General features: G+C 38.6%; 1 protein-coding gene across 1 annotated transcript; it reads left to right on the forward strand.

The window, feature by feature from the left end:
• Positions 1-20,817: 20,817 nt before the first annotated feature.
• On the forward strand, positions 20,818-23,284 carry LOC125177785. Its single transcript, XM_047880183.1, has 6 exons — positions 20,818-20,965; positions 21,519-21,575; positions 22,121-22,167; positions 22,428-22,477; positions 22,677-22,791; positions 23,234-23,284. The coding sequence occupies exons 1-6, from the start codon at positions 20,818-20,820 to the stop codon at positions 23,282-23,284; spliced, it is 468 nt and encodes a 155-aa protein (XP_047736139.1).

Below are 23,284 nucleotides of genomic sequence, written 5' to 3' on the forward strand. Positions count from 1 at the left end.
AAAACGGAAGAATATGATTTGCATAATAACAAAGATGTGCACTTACATTGATAAAATAATGACATCAATAAATGGGCTCCAAAACAAATCTTATCTATAGAGGCAATGGGAAAGTTAAGAAAAAAACATTCTCATATTATCACCAAAGGTTGGTTTATGTTGCCTCTCATTAGCACATAAATAAACAGGCTAATGTTATAGGGAAACATAAAATTTATGCATGAATGCAAGTTAAAACTATTCACATGAAATTAGTTTTTGAGCCTTAAATTTTATGTGTGTCACACAGTATTACTTACACTAGTAAATATACAGCTTAGCAGCTCTTTTTAATCAATTAGTCAAAGCAAATTCTTAAAGTTGTACTCTGGATGACTGGACTCTGCAGGCAATAGGTTTATGTATACTAAACTCCAGCCTCTGGGGCTGGTAAAGTCCCATTTTTTTCTGAAATATTGTGGCTCTAATATCATATAATTTCAGTAGGTATGAAATATTGCGGCTCTAATGTCATGCATTTGCGTTTGATTAAAAAATTGCAGTTTGGCAAACATGTTGTTTTATAAAATTTTCAACTTCCACAATCCGCACTACTTCAGCAATCCAGCCAAAATATCCTGCACAACAGAACAACAAGTCACCCTAAAACATTTCCTTATAGATCAAATACTTGTGGTCAGGTCAGAGCAGTCAGACACTCAAGACTGCATTATCACGTGATCAGTTGCCACTCAAGTGAAGACAAATTATGTCAGTGTTGACTGTTTTAGGGTAAAATTAGGAAATAGGGTAACACGTGTATATATATGAGACTTAGTAGAAAGTTTGCAGCTGCCGGCTCATAAATGGCTTTTAATGGCTGACTGGCAGCTGAAACCTGGAATTCACAGCTCAAAGACATTGAATAACGGCTCAATGAAATGGAATCATGCTGGAAAATCCATAAAACCACGGCTACCAAAATTCAGTCGCAGCTTGCAGAGTAGACTATAGATATATTCCATCATTTCCATGCCTGTTGCCTGCTGAACTCCTAAGTCATGGACCACTGTGCAGAGAGTGGATGAATATTGCAAGATCTTTGGTGACACTTCAGTAGCAAAAATTTACGCCTTGAAATCTTGCCGACACACTTAGATTGAAATTCTTACATTCAATATATTTGTCAGTCTTCAGCCAACTATTTAGAAAAAAGTGAGGTTTCCGGTATGTTGGATAGATCAGGATGCAGTGAAGCTTGTCCAGAAATCAGTTGCGATGAGTTCCTGCCAAAACACCAAATGTAAACAAGTTTATGATTGCGTAGTTGCGGTCACATTAGAGCGGTCAGCCTGCATTATCACATGTTCAGTTGACACTTACTGTACAATCGGACTGTTTTTAGGGTAAAATTAGTTTTTTGGGGTAACACGTGCATGCAACCTTGTAAATAAGTTTGTGGCTTGTTTTTCATTAAGGTACTCAGCGTAAAAAAATAGTTTTTCATTACTCAGCCTAAATGGCTTTTCATTAAAATTTACCTGGCAATGCATCTTGAAAATGGTTGGCAATGCTTTGGGCTTAAAAACCCATATATTGGTGACGCTGCTTCCACCCTCTGCACCCTGGGTCATGGATGATGGGTATTGCTGTATTGGGTACCTATGACATACGAATGCCAAGAAATTCCATTTAATAGGACTTGTATATACCGTCAAATGGGTAAAAAGGGCAGTTTTGAGCATTTTTTGTTGGTAACATCTTACCATGAAACATTTCATAAATGGGTCTGGGCTCATTTTAAAGGTCTTTCCAAGGGCTATCATATGGCATCTCCAAAAATTTCCAAATGCTATTTGTAAGGTGCTAGATGCAATATAAAAGGCTCCCGAATTAATCTGGAAATGGGGCAATTAGGGACACTTGAGATAAAACTCAATTTTAAAATGTTTGAAGCACGCAGAGTGAACTCATGTATTACTAACAGTGCTTTGAAGTCCTCCTCTTTCATTGTAGTTGATGTAAATGTAGAATAAATAAATTTTCTGTGATTTTTACTTGTTTTTCCTTTATTGATTTGATATTACCATATTCATTAATTATTGTATTATTAATGTGATATTACCGTATCCATGGACATGCCATAGAGCATTAACATCAACCTTGTCCACTGCAAGCTTAATATCAGCAGCCATGTAGCATTTCTTCTGTCTCTGTAAGCTTACAGGATGGCTTGTAATTTTGCACAATTTTAATTGAGTCGAGTGATTTTACTATAACAAAAAATATTGTAAACACATACCTGAATCAGGAAGGAATTATTTAGTGACAACCATCATATTTTTTGAAGAAATAAATCATAGTTTAGGTTATTATTTTTCATTCTTTGTTGCCCAGTGCTCAATTCTATCTATGACATTCTTATGTACAATTTGGTGATGAGTGATGACTGATGCAGTAATTTTTTGTTGAGCGAAATTTTTTTCACTGAGCAAGGTAAATATAATCAAATTTTTTTGTTGTTAATTGATTTTTTCATTAACTGGAGCCTTTGCTAACCAAGGCTCTACTACTGTTACTGTAAATGCAGTTTAGGGGGTGTTCCTAAATCCTAATTACCCAGTTTTGCGGAAATGGCCGCCATTTTTTCTTGGAATGAGATGTGCAAATTCTGTCAATCATGTTTTCAAGCCAACACTAGTGTGCAACTTTTATGTAAGTAAGGTTTTTTAATATGACAAATATTTTTTCTGCTACAGACCTTAGTTAGCTTAGTAGAGGTCATAGTGACAAAGCAGAGACCTTTTTAGACTCTCCCTCAAGTTCATTTTTGAGTCCTATAAGTAAACCAGTAAAGTATCATGGATACCAGCATTATCATACTTAAGAAATTGGTTTAAATCTTGAGTTTTGGGAAAATTAAAAATGAACTGATTACAAAAAAGCTCTGGTTTGCCACACTAGTAGAGGTACTTTTCCAAAATCTCACTTTTCATACTTCTTTTCAGGGATTTTTTAGAGGTAATCAATCTATGATTTCTCAACTTGCTTTATGCTGCATAGATAGTAAAAATGTTCAAATTTACGCCACTATTTTTAATTTTGCAATTGTTTGATTAGTTTAGCTGCTATAGCATTTCTACAAAATGTTGGAGGACATTAATATGACAAATATTTTTTCTGCTACAGACCTTAGTTAGCTTAGTAGAGGTCATAGTGACAAAGCAGAGACCTTTTTAGACTCTCCCTCAAGTTCATTTTTGAGTCCTATAAGTAGAACTAGACCAGTAAAGTATCATGGATACCAGCATTATCATACTTAAGAAATTGGTTTAAATCTTGAGTTTTGGGAAAATTAAAAATGAACTGATTACAAAAAAGCTCTGGTTTGCCACACTAGTAGAGGTACTTTTCCAAAATCTCACTTTTCATACTTCTTTTCAGGGATTTTTTAGAGGTAATCAATCTATGATTTCTCAACTTGCTTTATGCTGCATAGATAGTAAAAATGTTCAAATTTACGCCACTATTTTTAATTTTGCAATTGTTTGATTAGTTTAGCTGCTATAGCATTTCTACAAAATGTTGGAGGACTGTCCCTTTTTACCCCGTCTGTCCCTTTTTACCCTGTTGCCTGTTTGACAATATATACAGAGACTGCCTGAGCAGCCTGAGACTGGGAATCAATAAATAAAGGGGTTTGACAATTGGACAACAAAATAGGGAAAACTAGACACTTAACACTTTGATATCCTAATTTTTCAACATATCATAAACAATGGAAAACAATTCCAGTTCATTTCTGAGTCTTACTCCTATAAGTAGACCAGTCAACAACAATGAGTCAACTTCAGTCAAGTACCTAGGTAGTATCATGAACATGAATCATGATTCATGGATGCCACTTGCCAGCATTATCATACATAACTTAACATAAGAAATTGCTTTAAATCCTGATTAAATGAGGAAATTTAAAAATGAACTGATTCTAAATAATCTGAGGTTTGTCACTATGCATGCACTAATAATAATAATGCTGGCAGGGCAGATACTTTCATGTTTCAAAACATTGCCAACTGGCAACTGCCAAGTGTATTTAGGCCTGACAGCCCTTACTTCTTCTTGTAGCCTGTAGCTCAGTAGCTGTAGGTACATATATGCTATCGCTAACGCACAATAAGTTACGACTGTTACGTACATTTAGCGATTATTTGAAAGTACGGCCCCAGACAAATGACAACACACGCCTTCGACCGGTTCTTCGTACTACTCGTACTCGGTACTAATACCGTAATACGCAGTAGAGTACGGTCTAACCGTCTAACTAGGCTGGTTACCGCTGGTAGTATGGTTTAAGTTTTAGTGTTTTACCAGTCACACGATTTTTAATTTGTTTCTTGGACGCTTGGGCTCAAAAGGCTGCTGCCCTAATTCCATTGATAAAAAATAATTTAACCAAACGATTAAACAAGAAGAATGTGGCGTTAGATATATAGTATTTAAACCTTTGTGAGTTTTCTTCTACACACGGCTTACATGCTTCCAGAAAGACGAAAGATTGAGCACTAATGCCGTAATGGCCCAGCTGTTCCGGAATCACCAGGAAATCCATGGTGTTTAACCATGAGGCAATTTTTCAACAATTTGATGACGTTGAAGGAAAATAATGTAAATAATTAAACAAAAAATCAAAGTATCCTCAGGAAGCAAGAATATTTGTTTGAATATATAGATTCATTCAAATTGTATATGATGTATAATGCTATCTAATCGAAAATTGTTCATTAATGAGCTTAATTAATTGGCTGCGCAACTATTCCTATTACCAAAATGCAATAGTGCTCGGTAACTATGCAAAAAATCGCCCAAGATAAAATGAAAAATCAGGATTCTCTAGCCTGCATGTTAGAAGTGCCGTTCTGTTAATAGGGTTTCTTTGGGGAGGACATAGCCTCAGACATAGGACATAGCCTCAGATCATTGAGCTGTGGGTAACTCCGGCTAACAGTAAATCCGCTTTGTACAACACAGCCACTGCTTCACAGCGCCGGAGCACAACTGGCCGGAGCGCAACAAGTGAATGTTGTGCCTTTAAATATGACTTTGGCGACCGTTACTGTTCCGAAACCAATCAGCAATCTTGGTTAGTTCGGGCCTCGAGTTTGAAGCTATGTCGCGAATGAGTCGAATCGTCAGGAAGAAGTTCTTCTGATAAAGAGGACTACACTTTGACAATCTTGTGAGTTCTGACGCTGAATGCCGTGCCTTTATATCCGTGGCGAAAGTTACCGTTCCGAAACCGATAAGCTATCTTGGTTAGGTCGGCCATCTTGGTTCGAATCTGAAGGTGGCTGGAGCGGACTTGTTACCAGGCTCTGTCTTCGTCCCTGGTTTTTACATGCTACTCACGTAGCTTGCTTGACGCAAACTTCGTCGACGTGTGTTTTTTGTTTTTGACAGGGAGAACTATATTATGAGGATTCGTTTTGGCTTTCGCTGTATTCAGTTTCGAGCTGACTGTAGACGTGCGTCACTTTTTTATGATCCAAGCAGAATGTAGCTGATATTCATAGCGCCGTTAGCTTACTCGGCGACGCGACTGCTCGGTCTGCGGTCAGCTGCTGCAGCCCTTGATCCATCCGTCAGTGAGAAAGTACGTATAGATCATGGTTAAACTATATACGTTTGACCCACTATGATTTCCGTTTTTCAGTTCAGCTTTCTTGTTACGTCACTGAGATCGAGAAACATAAACAATCCCGTCATTCCCATGACGGATTGATCAACTGGTTTGATCACATTTCGGTAAATGGTCAATGCCCGAGAAGTCACTGAGATCGGTAACGTCACAGGCGAATAACAAACTACATCCGCAAAAGTGAGCTTCTCATCACGACCCACTATACCTATGTGCCCAATGCACTCGGTGACCTCATTCCTGCAGGCACAGTTCCGGTATCCCAACGAATCTCCGACCCATGGTTTGACGATGAATTTCGGATCTCGAAGCGGGGGAATCGACTGTTTCAGCGTATGTTCGCCGTTTACCGGGCGAACAGATGCGGTAATCCTGCTGCTGCAGCTGCTGTGGCGTCCCATCTGGCGAGATGCGCGGCGCAATTATTCGACCTTCTTCGATCTAAAAGTCATGTTGGAGCAGAGAGTAGATGCGCAACGAAGCGACCCTCGAGCACTGGCGTTCCCTGGATAAACTTATAGGAAGTGGTCATACAGGTGCTTCGGGTGACATAAGCGTGCAGGAATTCAATGCAGTTTTTTAAACCAAAATTCCTGCTGTGCGAGCGTCGTCAGCCGATGCTCCATCGGCTACATTTGCGCCGTGGCCGTTCGACCGCGTGCTTCAAGAATTCGCATACGTCACTGGTGACGATGTCATCGATGCAGTGCGCGCGCAGCTTAAACAAATAGTGTGCCAGCGATCCGCTGACGACGTCATTACTTAAGGGGAATGCCGTAACCCTGACACCTTTCCAGGTCGAACTTTTCAACCGCTGCCTCGCTGACGGTGTTTTCCCAGAGAACTTCAAGTTAGTTTACATTTCGCCTCTACTGAAAAAAAAACAGACCTTGACGCTTCTGATCCCAAATCATATCGACCCATGTCCAATCTGTCGATTTTGGCGAAACTCCTGGAACGCGTTGTGGCCCGACAGCTGAAAAACCATCTTCGGTAGTCCGGTCTCATGCCTCGCCTCCAGTTTGCATATACAGTCATCTACACTCGTCGGGAACCACTGTGCTGATAGTCTTTTCAGATATTCTGCGAGCAGTAGACCGCGGCGACATTGCTCAGCAATAGATTCCAATACGTTCGACGCAGGAACTCTTCTTCTACCCCTTCGTTTGTCACTTGTGGCGTACCACAGTGACACCACAACTTTATATGAACAATCACCTTGCCAAAGTCACCACCGCTTGTTTTGGCGCTCTGCGAAAAAATTTTTCCGAGTCATTTTTATCCGTTCTCCTCTTTTCTTGTTTCTATTTATTTTTCGCATGCTACTAAATTTGAGTGTAACGTGCCCTCGAAGTTCGTTTGAACCAGATGCCTCGATAACTGCCTGATACAGGGGTGCGCCACAGAAACTTACTTATTTGAAAGGTCAATAAAAACAAAAGTATTTCAGTTATTGTTTAAAATTTTTTTTTATTCGAGAAAACAGTATACCAACTTTTTTTCATACAGTTTTGAAAATTAAATCTCATAAATGACGGCCTCCATTGCGCATAAACTAATGAAGTCGCTTTTTTCATAATGGTTTCCACTCTATGCAGCATATCAATCGGTATTTTGGCAATGACGTCGCGAATGTTGTTCTTGAGGTGTGCTATGGTCCGTGGTCGATCGACATAAACCAGAAATTTCAAATATCCCCATAAGAAGAAATCGCATGGAGTCAAACCTGGAGAGCGTGACTCGATCATGTTCCTGTAACGAGCTCCATTAACGGTAACTGCGCGTTCGTTTTCTTAAAAAAATAAGGACCAATTATTCCCATTACCGACGCCGCACACCAGACAGTAACTCGCTCACAGTTAAGTGGCTTCTGGTGAAACTCACGTGGATTTACACCACACCAATAACGTGTATTTAGCTTGTTAACGCAGCCGGAAATGTGGAATTGAGCCTCGCCACTGAAAAAAACGACCGCGTCTTCAGGCAGGTTGTCAACCAGCAGTTTACATGCATTTTGAGGGGAAACAAAATCGCGTTCAGTTAATTCTTGCACTACAGCAAATTTATTTGAGAAACTTTGAGAAGCAAACTTGGGAACTTTCCCCTTCAGATGCACCCCCTCTCGCCCCTCTACCCGACCAACTAACCGCACAGGAATTTTTTCAAATAAGTAAGTTTCTGTGGCGCACCCTGTACAATAATAAGAATAAAAAATAATAGTGTTCAATGTTTTTGATCGCGATGGATTTGAATCGTGATCAATCCAACACCATCATAAAATCTTCAATACATATATCCACAACACTCAGAATACATGAAATTTGAGTCGTTCCTTCTGTCCGGTTGAGGGCAAGTAGAGGGTAATCGCGCTCCGTATATGGTCACGTGTAGGACTAGAAGTTATGAGGACTCCATGTCTGTTGGCACGTTAAGAAATTCTATAACGCAGTGGCTTTGAATAAGTACCTATCTTCTACCAGGCAGCTCACGAAGAAGTACGAAAATCTCGGTCCAGAAAGTAGCTATCGTGTTTTGCTGGCAACGCTGAACATGATGCAAATTCGTTTCTGAAACTTATTCAGAAGCAAAAGATGATAAAATTGGTTGTATAACACATTGAATATATTTATCTACTATTTTGTTCAATGACAAATTAATTCCGTGCTCCGCTTGATGACAATAATTTTGATTATCAAATGCTGCAAAATGCGTTCTTCTGGGACTCTTGATATGGTCTTATGTCGTGGTCAAATTCAAAAATGAATTTAAAAACAAAACATTCAGTGTCTGTGGACATTAGATTATGATCAAACAGCCAACCATTCAATTACTGAAAGGAAGGATGAACAAAAGTGACAAAACTAGAACTTTAACAATGCTAATTTCAACTACGAAGAATACACCATGCATGGTATTTTTGTAGCCAATACCTTCTAAGCTTACTTTTCAACGTGACTTGGTTGAGCATGGTCAATTCTAATTCACATACATTGAAGGGATGGGGGGTCATAAAATGAACCAACATATCTGGTGGTTTGATGGTCTATCCATATAAAAGACTTGGGTGGCCTTATGATTACGAATGACGATACAATCCTCTGTTTATACATTCTTAAAGGCTAATTTTCAACCAGCGTTGAATGAAAAAATACATTCTATAGAAAATTCTTGACCCTCTGGATAATGAATTATCTCAAGCTGCAATAAACTTTCAGAAAAAAAAAAGATTCTTCGCAGTTCGTTTATTGACGAGAGCGCCCTTTTCTCCAAATTAACCTGCACAGAGAATCGGTGCAGTATATTGTATAGGCACATTTGCCTGCATGCCAAACACTTGCAATTGAAAAGAGTCCCAGAATTGAAGAAAAATTAAATCTGCTCAAGGAATCACAGTGGTTGTTTTAACATAGATAACCCAGCTAAGAAAAAATGAATTGATTTTAATGGTAAAAATGTGTCTTGTCTAATATAATTAAAGATGTTGTAAGAGACAAGTGCATGTTGTTTCGGCTAAGTCGTCGAAAGAAAAGAACTTAGCATCTAAATTATTTCCCAATTCAAAAAGTTGATATAGGAGCGTTTCATGTGTTGGTATTGATGTGTATAGTGCAACTATATATGCGACAAGGTAACTAAATAAAAAAAGCATACATGTGTTATAAAATGTAATACTTGTAAAAACGCTATTTATGAAATGAATTTTTGGAAAACAATCCGGCTTTTCACATATACGCCTTCAACAATTATATCGATAAAGCTGTTGTCAACATGTAAATTTATATTTATATACATAATAGGCAAATGAAGCCCAACGAGCTATACAGCGATGGTCGCGATACTGGTGAGGCCAAGATAAGGCCTGTCTTGGCAATGACACGCGCGAGGAATGAGAGCTGCACGAGTCCGTTCCGTAGGAGGATATACCTATAGCGTGTATCAAGCTTACGTACGTTCGCGCATTCATGAAATATGCGGCGTGACGCGCGTGCTGCTATTTCTACTGATAACATTAATTACTTCGATTGAAGCAGTTCATCATCAACGCTGATATTCATCCTGAAGTCGGGACAGCTAACGGAGTATTACTTAGGGCCATTCAAACGCTGAAACGTTTGCGCGTGACGTCAATTTACTACGCGCGTCTGCTTTTTCGGGCGCATAAAGAATGCATAAGAATATACGTACCATTATTGAACAAATGGTCCACTGAAATGAAATATGAATATTAGACTTTTTATTTTAATTTTATTTTGACCTGCAGGTACATTGCCAGCTCATTTGGAATTTTTACGAATGCCTGTTGATGAGAGAATAAAAATTAATAATCATAATATCTTTAGTTCCATCATTATTCTAAAAATTTAAGTATGGTAGTAATTAATTTACTGAATATCACAACGAGCTCATTTATTAAAATTAAATTACTTCAAATTGCGGAACAGTGTCTTGTGACCACAAACTAGCTACTTCATCCGTAACACTATAGAGATATTATGCATGTATGAGCATTTTTGTAAGATTCTAGATTATTTTCATATGTCCTAAAACTGAAATTTAAAATTTTTTTCGTCTGCCTTGCATTACGTAACGAGACGAGCAACTTGCGCTGAGAGACATTACCTCAATTACATTGACTCAGAAACAATTATAAACCTATCCATTATTTTGTATACATATGAATTATTATTAGTTAAGTGCAAACCAGACTTTAAATTCTCATGCTTGCCTCAAAATTTACTGCGCATCAGATGAAGGCCCACCCTGTTAATGATATATTTTTGTATAAAATGGAAAAATAAATTGATTTCCAAAATAAAATTTCGGAAATCAATAAATATTGTCGAAAGCAAGAGTGGAGTCTCAAATAGACGGCCTATTTACACTTTCGAGAATAAAACCACGTTCTATCTCGTAAAATTAGAGATGAATATTGGATACAGACTAGTGAAAATCAGCAGAAACGAAGACACTCGAAAGAGAAGCGGCACTACGTTATTTGACTTATTTCTAAGCACGAGACTTCATGAAACGAGAAGTGCGAGAAAGCCTGCCAATATGACAAATTAACTGGCCAGCCTACACAATAATCTACCCAAAACTGCACTACCTACACAAGAACCTACTTCTGCAACTGAACTTCATATACAACAACCTACCCTAAAACTGAAACACCTAAACAACGACCAACTCTAAAGCTGAACTACCGGCACAACAACCTACACCTACGACTGAACTGCCTACAAACAGCTGCTACCCACAACTTTCCAGCGTACATGACAGTCTATCCCCATAACTGAGCTGCCTATACAACTGACCCCAACTGCCCTGCCTATGCAACTCACCCCAACCGCCCTGCCTATACAACTCATCCCAACTGCCCTGCCTATACAACACACCCCAACTGCCCTGCCTATACAACTCACCCCAACTGCCCTGCCTATAGATCGCGACCCATCCCTACATCTGGCCTACTTAGCCCTCCAACTGACAGCCCTGCATGACTAGCTGACCCTCCAACTGACCGTCGTGCGACTGACCTGCCTGCCCGAAAACATGACCTTACGACTGAGCCCGGCAGTCAGTGCGGCGAGTTTCGCGACGCGGTGCTCAGGAACGCCGTACGTGGGTACGTTATATCGCTTGACTAGCCAGGATCGACACGCGTCAGTGAGTCCTCTTGGTGGACTTGCTCGGAGGGAAAGCTAAAGCTGATTTTAGAATTCCACGTTACTTTGAAGTTTGTGTTGATGATGGTCAAGTTAGTCCACAATTTATTGTTACCAATCAAATTGTAAAAATTAAATTGGCAATGTGGTTTCAGATGAAGGAAATGACGATGAATGATGATGAAAAGCGAGATGAAGATGAAGCGTATGAAGAAAAGAAGGAAATTATGCTCGTATTGGAAACCAAATTTCTTATTGCAAATAAATTTATGAATCAAAGAACTTCTCTGCCTACACTTGCGTTTTCTAGACTTCAAACGTGCTCGAACAAAATATAAATTTATAAAATGCGGCACACGCTTTTAGGCTGCAATTTTTTCGTTACCAGCCATGAATATTGTCATCGCCCACCAGTCTCTTACAATTGTATTCACCTCGAAGCAACCAACTTGAACCACATGGAGAGCAAAGTTTGGTAGAATTTTCTCGGAAGCAGGTTGTCTTTATGGAGATGTACCCAAATCCTGTACAGTTTTATGGCAGTTTGTCGAGCTTTTTACAATGGGCAACTCGCTTAACGCTTCGTTCACACGGCACACTGCAGGATAAAAGGTAGTAACAAATTTTCGTACAACGAACGAGCAATCTATACATGATTACTTCTACGAAGGAATCCCAGCCTCGTCGTTGACCACGAATGTCGCCTAATCCATTCCTCCATACCTCCTAGCGAAGGAATTAATGCGCAACTGGCATTCCTTTTTCATGGGCACACCTAAAATGCGTCCATGGCATTAGAAGGACTCAACTAGTCCTGGTTTTCAATTTCTTTCATTTTCAAGCATTACATGGCATCAAAAGCTGTCGTTTAAGTGTAGGGTTCTTTTACATAACGGAAACTTTGAAGTTATCTCTTGGTTAACGCAGCCTATGAGGCTATGACGAAGCTGATAAACTGCAGGATTCACGCGCGTAAAACAATTGATCAGCATTTATTGTTTCGCGTTTCCAAGCACATTTTAAACGGTTGTCAATTAATTAGGTTCACAAATACTTGTGGTGATAAAGTTCTTACAAATCTCACTACCTAGTGCCTCACTGTTCAGAAATTTCGAATGGTAATCTAAGTAAACAGTAAACTCCATGCTGCTTATATATATGTCATGCTTATTATACAAATAAGAAAACTTTTGTTCGTTTCGATGCTCGAAATAAAACATAAGTGGCCCCGCAGTTCAGTAAATCCTTTAAAACTTACTTGATATGAGCCGATAATGCATATTAATTGTCTAAGTTGATTTAGTCAGTCAAGAAAATATAAAAATGTGTCTCTTGCAAGTTCAGCCTCTTCCTAATTCGCAACTCCTACCCAAAAATAATCTAAACTCTTCACGTCTTAGGTCGTATTGAAAAACTAAAATATTCTCAGTTTCTTACCTTTGTATCTTTTTAGCATTGATATCAATTTATATTATCACTAAATAATATAAGCGCATCTGCAATTTACTCCTCAAGTTTCTTTGCCAAGACAAGTTTTCCCCTTCTATAATTTTCATTTCTTCTCTGACGTATTTGAGCGCTAGTCGGATACGTTTTCGAGAGGTCCGGGTTCGGCATTTAATCTCAGACAAACGCAAGACATGACGAACATAATTAAGAGGAGAAGGTCGAACGCAACAGGTCAACACTGGTATAAATACGACGGGCCCTGTCCAAGCGTACCACACTCACGCAAACTGTTACAGGGAGAGGTTAACGTCCCACTTTACTCTCTCCCTGAACAGGCCCTTTCGTGTGGTCGCTATGTATCTACAGTTCATATCTTGTAAAATAACCAGTTTAGGCTCAATTTTAACTCAATTGCCATAGACGATTACTGAACATTAGTCTAAAATTTAATGAATTTTTTAGAAGCTCTCGACTATAGTTAATTTCGGAGTATTTACCACAAAAAATGCAAGAACCGAACAACATTGATATAACACAAAATTACAGTGACTTCGTTATTTATGTTCGTATTTACTACACTGAGGACATTTTTTGTTATCAGCATTTTTGTTTCGTTATTTTTGTACTGGTTTTCAATAACAATACATAGAGTGATCACAAATCAAGAGTAAAAACAACATTTTGACTTTGCTCTATTCTTTTGCAGGTACAAAACATAGCCTTGTCTTCAATTTCACCTTCAGATTAATCGAGCGTTTATTCATTCGAAATTTTCATTAGTAGGAACCTCCGTTACATCCTAAATATCGACGCGTGAGTTTTGCTGCATTCAGGGAGTCAAATTAAGCTATTTTGCGTGAGTGTCCGTGACAAGATATTTAATTAGCTAACAATAAAGTGATCAAGGGAAGATGTTGGGAAAAATAATGTGCCTGCTTTTGGTGTTGGTCGCTGCCGTCGATGCCCGAAATGTTGGTGAGTTGAACTTGGCTAACATTTACATCAGTAAATCATTACAATTTTATTATTGTATCGCATTATCGCTTTAGTTTTTCAAGGATTAATAATCAGTAAAATTGCATTATCAGATAATGGAGTGTGCGGTACGTGTTAAACATATAGGTCGTATTTTGAGCAATGCAGCGATTTAATTTAGATAAAGGAATATTGTTGAAATGCCTACCGGGAATGAGTTAGGCAAGTCGGTATGTAAATTTTTACCAATTTCCAGACTTTGAAAATAGAGCTTGAGTGCCCGAACACGTTCGATCCCATAAATATTTTGCATGGACTTGCACCAGGGCAAGTACGTAATATTCATGGAAACCCGCTTGATAGGAATGAAAGATATATGCTTTTGAGTTTGTTCTAAAGCTTACATATAACCTAGACCTCGTAGACACTAGGTATTTAAATGAAGTTCGATAATCATTATTAATTACACTAACAACTGATATCTAGAATCGATTTTAAATCTACCGTCCGTTGAAAAGATCTGACCAAAAGGCCAGTCTAGTCAAGTATAGCACAAGAATCGGCGACAGGTCTATCCAGGCCTATTCTTTAATGCCGAAGATACTATACTATACTAAAGTCATAATACAAACTTATATATAAAATAGCCTCGTTGATTGATCCAGTCTTTCGATTTGCACAAAAATTCAGAAAAAATTCTTTTCCCCCAATTTAGTTATTAGTCCTGTGACAAAACACCGAATCATTGTGGAATGAAGCCTGCTTTTGAGTTGAAGAAGTGGTATGAACTGAATTTGTCGGACGCGCAATAGTTTTTCACGCACCAGAACGTTAACAAATTCAGCGAAAGTTGGTAGAGTTCCTGCGTGACGTTCAACAGTAGATAACACGTTCCGGGAAACTGATAAGCCTTTTCGTTATAAATAGAAAAGTGAGCAAATTGAAAGCGTTACTGATGAGGGTAGGGAGTTAAAAGGGATTGATTGCGTTTAGTTATCGTGTCATCCAACAACATGAAAGTCATCGAAATAGTTCAGATCTTGCCGACGGCACTGCTGTGTTTCTTTGTGCAATTTGGACATGCTTAGATATATAAACACGAATATATGCATGACTTTGCAGATTTGCAGATGCTTTACAAAAACTTGCAGGACTTAATGGCTTCAGGCCTGAACAAGTCATGTCCTCTCAGATAAAATTCAGGGTTATTTAAGCGTTTTCTGAAAAAAATGTGATCAATTTTGTTCGATCAATTACCTACTGTAATGAAACACTTGAACTTAAACCTTGTTGGAAAATTGACTTTATATTAAAAATACTTGTTTCGATCAACCGTGGAATGATGTTCATTTTAAGTACAGTCAACTTGAGAACCTAACTTAGAGAGAATAAAAAATGTCATGCATTTCAGTTACACTCTTTAAATATAAATAGAAACTTAGCGGCCACGATAATTGATAGTTATCATGTTTAACCAACACGTGAACTTCACGGGCTTATGCTGGTGCCAGATTGCTGAGCCAGCCCTTGAGTAACCGATTATAGAAATGAGAGTGAAGTGTTCTTCTGAAATGCCACGCAAGATGTGCACTGCCGAGTTACAGTCGACCTGCACGCAATGTCGGACCGACGCTGTCTCCGCTGCTCCACATTTTTGTTGCGGCGGCGACAACGAACCGCAATAAGTTTTCAAATTATTTGCAATTATGAGTTTTCAATTATGTAAATATGTTAGGCTTTTACATTTCTCTATCAGCCATATCGCAGGCTTTGATATCAGCGCGAATAGTAACCAAATATATAAAAAACTACTGTGTTTCATAAACCCTAGATTTAATGACCTGCAACTCTTACTAGAACACTAAAAACCTATTAAATTTTTCTTTAGACCCTAGCCACAATAGTCTTTTCCTTCCAGAATCTTATATTCAAATATTCATCGATATTTGTGAAGCAATAAAGTTGGTTATAGCGCGTGCCGCCCACGCAAAGCTCTCACAGAAAATAAGTTTCGGAGCGTCATTTGTCAACGACGCGAACATATTTGAGACCGTCAAGTTATTTAAACAGTGCACACTTGTCGTAGCATGAATGGCTGCAAGAAATGGACGCCTCTCAGATTTGCACTAATGCTTTCTCAAGCTTGACACTTTAAATTGGTAAATGGATCGTTGATGTAGACAATTACAACGGTTTAATAGTGCGGTGTGATGAACGTTTAATATTGCAACAGATTTGAAATTAATGAAAATACTATGGATACAAATTTATATGTATTTGAATATTAATTAATTGTAATTCTTTTCAATTCCAAAATGATTCAAAGAATTTTTAATGAATCCCTATAGACTGAATGACCTTTTTGAAATAATGGTATCCTTCTCCGTAGACAGTTTCGCAAATGAGAAAAAATTGGTTGATGAACAAAAAGAAAATAAAATTGTTGACAATTGTACTCAGGTACAACTGTCACTGCGCGGCCTTCCAACCTCTGGCTGTCGTGTGAACCTGCCTTAAAAAGCTGTTACTGATACAGAACCATCGACCTTAAGAGCACGGTCGTGTCTAGCCCCACCATTCGTTTCAATGAGCAGGAATTATGTGACGGAACCGAGTAAATGTTACCTTCGTTAAAATGCCGTAATTCGACGATGCCAAACCATTGTCACTAATAATGATAATGAACGGCCTCGATAATGGTAAGAATTTCGCTCCCAAAATTGCATGTCACTTTATACCTGGATATATCAAGCGATGAATATAGCTTTGACGAATATCGGTCGTTCGTTTTCTTCTCTGAAAGCTGTGTTAATTCGCACAACAAAAATACCTGACAGATCCATCAAGTCATGAAAATCATTTCTGGAACCTGAGTAATGAACTCTGACTTGCGGAGCAAGTAAACTGGAATGCATTCCAAGCCTTTTTTGGCGTGTGAAATTTGAACAAAATTAATATACAAGTTGTGTTTTGTTTAAAACCGTTAAAGACGCTTAATTAGGACCAATCGAATATATGTAAGTGAACCCTACCGACGAAGCGGCAGTGCAAGGCAGATCGTTTCAGCTCAGCAGAGGTGAAAGGTCACCCACGCTCCACGTGGTAGATCGGCCTGCCTCACGCAACTGGCCCGTGATCCGGCGGACGTCAATGTTGCAGAATTGTTCCTGTAAAACAAATGAAATATGCTTATATAAGGTGCAAAATTTTCCAGTCCGTGCCAGAGCATTGGTGTGTAGAAGCTCAATTTCCTTGAAAGCTCCACTGCAGACGTCCGCTGTGAAATCCCTGCAATACGGTTTTCTTTTCGACGCCTTTTCATGTAAAACCAAACAATAGCCTATTGAAATACTCGAAATATCACTGCCTCTGCAATGCTCGTTCATACTCGACGGTGTCAGTGAAATAAAATCATCTCTTCCTTTCGTTAAAAATAGAAACAAATGGGACAGTCGTCGTGGTCTCTCGAAACGCGTATTAAATTTTTAAGATGATGAAGACTTGACAGCTTTACATAGACTTTTAAATGAAATATCGTTACTTTCTTATGTTGTTTTATTAAGTTGAATTCTGCTGAAAGTTTTTGTTGGCTATGTGCCTTGATGGCATGCATGAATGCCCACTTACAAATACAAAGCTAATCCATCTCAACCAAAAACTCTGTGATGAATCACGAATACTTATTTGTGGTCCTCTCGACCCCAAACCAGAGAACTTGCAAGCCAACAGCAAAAGCTTTATCAATATCATGGACAATCGCAGTGACTGACTTCGATCATTTATTGGGAATAAATTCATTTTTCGAAATTAGGTATACATTCCTTTCTGTTAATGAAACAATATTTTCTGAGTATTTGAATGGATTTATTAAAAAATAAGAAATATTATCAAAATTAGTGGTAATTTCCTACCATTGTCAGCTTTCAAGTTTTTTATATTAGATTGAATCGTTTATCGAATGACGCTAAACTTTCGCGTGCGCTCACTAGATTAAGATTGTAGGCGCTCATGCATTTCCGAGAAATGTGGTAAGCAAGCAAAAATGATTTACCAGAATTGCAAAGCTGTGAATGCGCATTAAAACTCGATGAACGGACTCCAATAAGATCACTGACAATGCTGAATTTTTAAATTAAACGTGAATTATGGGATGCTGTCTGGTCTGTGATGTAATTTACTGATGATTAGATTAGCGTGGGTTGACACTTTCATGCTCCTGTTCCTGAGTGTCGGCTGTGTTTAGTAGCTTGCATCATCGATTGGTGGCTCATGCCAGAAAACTCGGCGTACAAATGCCCAATATATTAATGATGTGCCTTATATATTTGTACTCGGCGTCCAAAGCCCAATATACAGGTACTAATGATGTGCCTTAAAGAGGGTGACGGACTGAAAACTTATCGTCTGCAGTCATCGCAGAAATGAAGTGGTGTGTTGTGATAAGATCTATATTAAATACTAATATTACAGTAACCTAATCACGCAAGTTAACAGGGTGGTGATTCACGGAAACTTCCTGTTTTGTATTTTGATCCAAGCAGCTATATGTTGTAGGAAAAGAGCGGGAGAGTACTCCATATGAAAAGCAAGGTCATAAAATTTTGTTTACCGCCTATATGCATTGGACAAGTGAGCACCATGCGTTTGCTGCAAAGGCGTACTTTTCTAATGGCCGTCCCATTATCGCTACCCAAAAAGCATTCCATACTCGGTTCCGTATTCGTCCTTCAGGTCTGGTTCCCGATCTGATTGATCAGGTCCAGAATTGATTGTTACGTGGGTGAAGACATTTAGGGCAAGTTATCTCAAATCGATTGTCTAAAATGACTGTTCAAGGATCCTACCTCAATGAAAGAACAACATATGCCAATCCATCGCCAACATACCCGTCAATATGCTTCAGCGAGTTGAACAAAACAGAAAAAAATCGACTAACTGAATGCATTGACAATGGAGGCCGCCATTTGTTCGATGTCATCTTTAAAATTAAAAAATACAAAAATCTAGGTAGTGTCTTTTTCAAAAAATTTACATTGTAATGATCTCTTTACTAGTTCTTTCTTTATGTTATCGTTGATTTTTCTGATATCGTTTGGACGTCAAGTTGAGTAATCGACTTAGTTTATAAGTGTACAAAAAATTGTGATCATTTATTTATTTGTTCAAATCTGGAAATTTCCGTGAATCTCCCTGTATTTGCAGTCTGGTCACTGATTTTTCGCCGACAATTTATTCTTGTGTCGGGCCATTTGCCGCTTCCATATCCACAGTTTCCCTGTCAAGCATCATTGCACCTGCCGTCAGCCGTAGGCCGCGATTATTTCTGCAGGAAGGAGGCAATTGACCGAAAATAATTCTATTTCAATTCATGTTCCTAAGAAGAAACATGTGGACGAATGCGACTTTTTTATGAATGGAAGGTCGATGTATACCGCTACAAATGAATGAAAACAGTTCATTCATGTGAACAATCCCAGAATTCCATATCCAGATGCCTAACATTCCCCGCATTTGTTTTCCAAAATTAGAAGCTATATATAATACGACCTTGAAGATGGACCAGATTCAGTAGCTACGTCGCTGAACATTTCAGCGCGAAATTGCGTCTTGTGCGTCAAACTACGCAGTTCCCAAGGCAGGGTCCTCCACTTTTTAATGTGATTCGGAGTTGCGCGCTTTAAGATTGGTATCCTAAGCCTAGGCGAGGAGACTTTGCTCAGAAGGCAGATGAACTCTGGAATGGAGGGAAATTCCTGCCGATGTCGCAGCCATTCCAGTGGTAATTGATAGAAGACCCGGTGGGTGCAGCGCTAAAGGACGCGCACACCGGTTTGTGCGACATATATTTCTCTCCAACGATGTTGAAATTGTATGCAAATAAAGAAATATGATATTAAGGAACCTTAAAAAATTTACCTTGAATGATAAAAGCTGGAGAATGATGAATGATATGCTTCATAAATCAGTTACTTTCATATAGCTAAAAATAGAGAGAGCCAATTATATTCGAGTCTGAAGTTGCTTTTCTAACTATATTAATCCTTGAAATTAATCGCTTTCGGTTCAGCAAAACAAAGGTAGTCAAGGCTCTATCCAAGCCCTTGAAACATATAAACTACCTTTATGAAAGCAGTACATGGCCCCAATGAGCGGCAAATGAATGGCCGGCCATTCCTGCTTCAACTTTAAATTTCTACACAGGGTTGCGAAATAAAGGTGGCTACAGTAGGTGTGTTTTGTCGGAGCAGATGTGACTGAGCCACCGATACAGTTCCTTTAAATTGTTGCTGCTTTAGTTTTGTGCGGCATGATGAGCGAGTTGTCAGGGACGCGTGGGCGTCGTATCTCGGTGTTTGAAATGACTGCCGCGCTCCCGACTCGGCGCTGCCTCGTAGCCTGTCACGCGCTCGCTCTGCGTACGCCCGCCCCAGGATCAGATCTCGTGTGTGCACCAGATGCAGATGCACCGCGTTCGCACTTTATTCACAGCAATAGTCATGAGGATTTGTGGGATATTTTTTGCAATTAACAATTTCGGAGCATATTTCTTTGAAGTACGTGAACATTTTTCATGTACTTTTTGCGGGATACATTACTAAAGCGTTTCGTTGGACAACGCTTCAACTGCGTGGCTATAAGCTGCAATGAAGTCTTTAAGAAATGTTTGTTCAGTGTAATGCCCATCGTGCGTTAAGACGATTTATATTTTATGCGAACTATATTACCATCGTTTAGAATCATTTACTCTGTAAGATATCCTAGCTCATAAGTTTTCGTTTTGGGGCAGGTCGTTCGAGATTGAGTGACAGGTCACCCTCCTTCCACGAAACGTTCTCCTACCAACTCTACGACTATGCTATCCCTGACGACTCACAGCCAACCTACAGACTAAACGCGAAGAAAAATTCGCCTTCAAGAGTAGTATCAAATTACCGGCAACGAAGTGAACAGGAAAACAGGCAACGCATTGACCCGAGCCAGGAGGATGTTGATATCAGCTTGCTAATCAACGCTTTGGTGGCTCACGAAGCTTATGAAGAACTCAAAGTCATGAGGCAGCTGGAAGAAGCACAACTAAACTTAAGGACAGCGAAGGAGCATGGACAGCATCAGCCTAATTCAAACTACGGCCGTAATTTCGACTACGACGATGATCAGTACGAGAGCCAACAGAGGCGGCTATTCGCAGGACTCCGCCGTAAGTATCTTAGCTTTCAGTGCAAGATGGATTAATTACACACAACAACCAAAAGCAATTGAGTTATATTCTTAGGTAGTTAGTATTATCATCTGGTAATATTGAAAGCTTCTTCATGTCATTTAATATTTTATGAATATGAATGAAATTAAAATTATTTTAAAATTGCAAATGCGCTTAAAGAAAAATCGTTGGAAATCATTGTACAGGTAGTAATTCTACTCGTAATAGATTCTCTTCTGTCCATTATATTGGCCACATTCATTTTTCATTAATCCTATTTCAAATAATGAATTATTCATCCGATCACAAAAATCATTTTACCCTCTTGTTCTGCATACAAAATTAACTAATATCATAGGATAATATGATTTACAGTTTGATTTGAAACAACGTTCGCCGCCAGACGAAGAAATTTTTGAGGGGACTTTAATACGTTTTGGGAAAATACGTCACGTGATAGGCGGTTATTCATGTTTTTAGATAAGATAATTAACTTTCTTGCAAATGTTGATAATAAATTATAATTCAAAGCCTTAATTTTGGTCAACAGAAGACGAATTGAGCCAAGATTCGAACATCCGCTGTCCGCCTCGTGTAAATCCTTCAGGTGAGCGAGGCAAAATTGTTCTCAGAAATTACGATGAACATAATTTAACAGAATTAGAATTTCTTTGATATTATTTTGAATGAATGAGCGTTGATTTTTCTGATATTGTTTGGACTTCAAGCTAAGTAATCGACTTGGTTTATTGGTACACAAAATTTTGTTCATTTATTAATAAACGAAAGGATTTTAAAATATATGTAAAAAAATGTGCAATTATAATTACGCTGAGCAAAACAAAATTTGGTTCTTTTATTCCTTTCCAACATCGTCTATGTGTACTAAAGCTGAAACCTTTGTTTGATTAGCAATATTAAATTTTGGCACAGGCAATTGTTTACACTCAGTGTTTCCGCTACATCTGGTCAGTATCGCGACCAAGAATAACATGCGGCAATGAATTTCATTGCGATAAGTAAAACTATTTCCTCACGAGGCTTTATTCTGCTCTGAACAATTATAGGATTGAGACTGAAAAAAAATCATACCCAAACGTCAAACGCTCAATTCGAACTTACCAGACGTTAATGGCCATCGTTTCTTTGTAGGTCAAACGAGAAAGCGTGAGGATTCTTGCATCGACTTGTCCCTTCAAGTAAGTATGATTACCTAATTTTAAAACAAAAGCGTACTTCTCCGATTATAATTAAATGATTTCGTAATTTAACAATTTAATGGCGATCATCAAATCAGTTTAAAAAAATAACCACTTCAGTCAAGTTAGTTCTTAAATTTATCATTCTGTAATTATTTCGTGACTTCATAACTGAGAATCACACTGTCTGACCAAATAAATTATATTGAATTGAAATAACGTGCGATAACCAGCCACTGAACACCAGCATTTCTCTACAGATGTGGGGCCCAGGCGTCTACCAACACGAGCACGTTTGCCCATACGAAGAGTGAGTAAACGTTGACTAATTCGCCTATCAAAACCTGTAAAAGAATTGTTTTATTTTTTTTTCAAAACCAGCTGAAATCAGTTTAGATTGAATGATGCCAATGATATTTTTATGAATAGAATGCATATTGTAATATCACCACCTGCGACCAACGAGAAGTGTTCCGCAGTCTTTACAATAAAGCTTACATCATTGTCAGGTTTGAGTTGACACCAGACGAGACTGTGACGGTCGGGAGCCAGACAATAACCCTAGTGAACCAGTTAGGAACTCCGGTGAAGGTTGAACAGGAGCTTCACACGCAGAAGATTTGGGTACGCTGGTGCACTGGAACCTGCACCAGATGTAGAGGTCAGTTCCGCAGATGTCACAAACTGAACTATGAAACCTCAACGTGTAGCTTAGAATGTTTATGTAGCTTAATAATGTATATGTAGCTTAATAATGTTTATATAGCTTATTAATGTATATGTAGCTTAATAATGTTTATTTGAATATTATAAATCCCACGTAAACATAATCCATCTTATCCTCTCGCAGGAGTGATGGGCAACTCCAAGTGCGAGACGTTGACCATGAATTATTTCCTCTACTATCGCGAGAAAACTGGTGTAAACTCGTGGTCACAAGACGTTATTTTCGGTGAAGTGAAAGTTCCATCGTATTGTTCCTGTATGCTCTATCCCAATTAAAACCAATCACAGCAAATGACATATTAATACTGCATACTTATTAAAACCCAGATTCTGTGGGTAGGCGCTGGCATTAGAGCCCAAAGAAGCTAGAATCAACCAGAAACAAAGCTAG

The sequence above is a fragment of the Hyalella azteca genome, unplaced genomic scaffold (genome assembly GCF_000764305.2).
Source record: "Hyalella azteca isolate HAZT.00-mixed unplaced genomic scaffold, Hazt_2.0.2 contig4874, whole genome shotgun sequence".
Lineage (NCBI taxonomy): Eukaryota > Metazoa > Arthropoda > Malacostraca > Amphipoda > Hyalellidae > Hyalella > Hyalella azteca.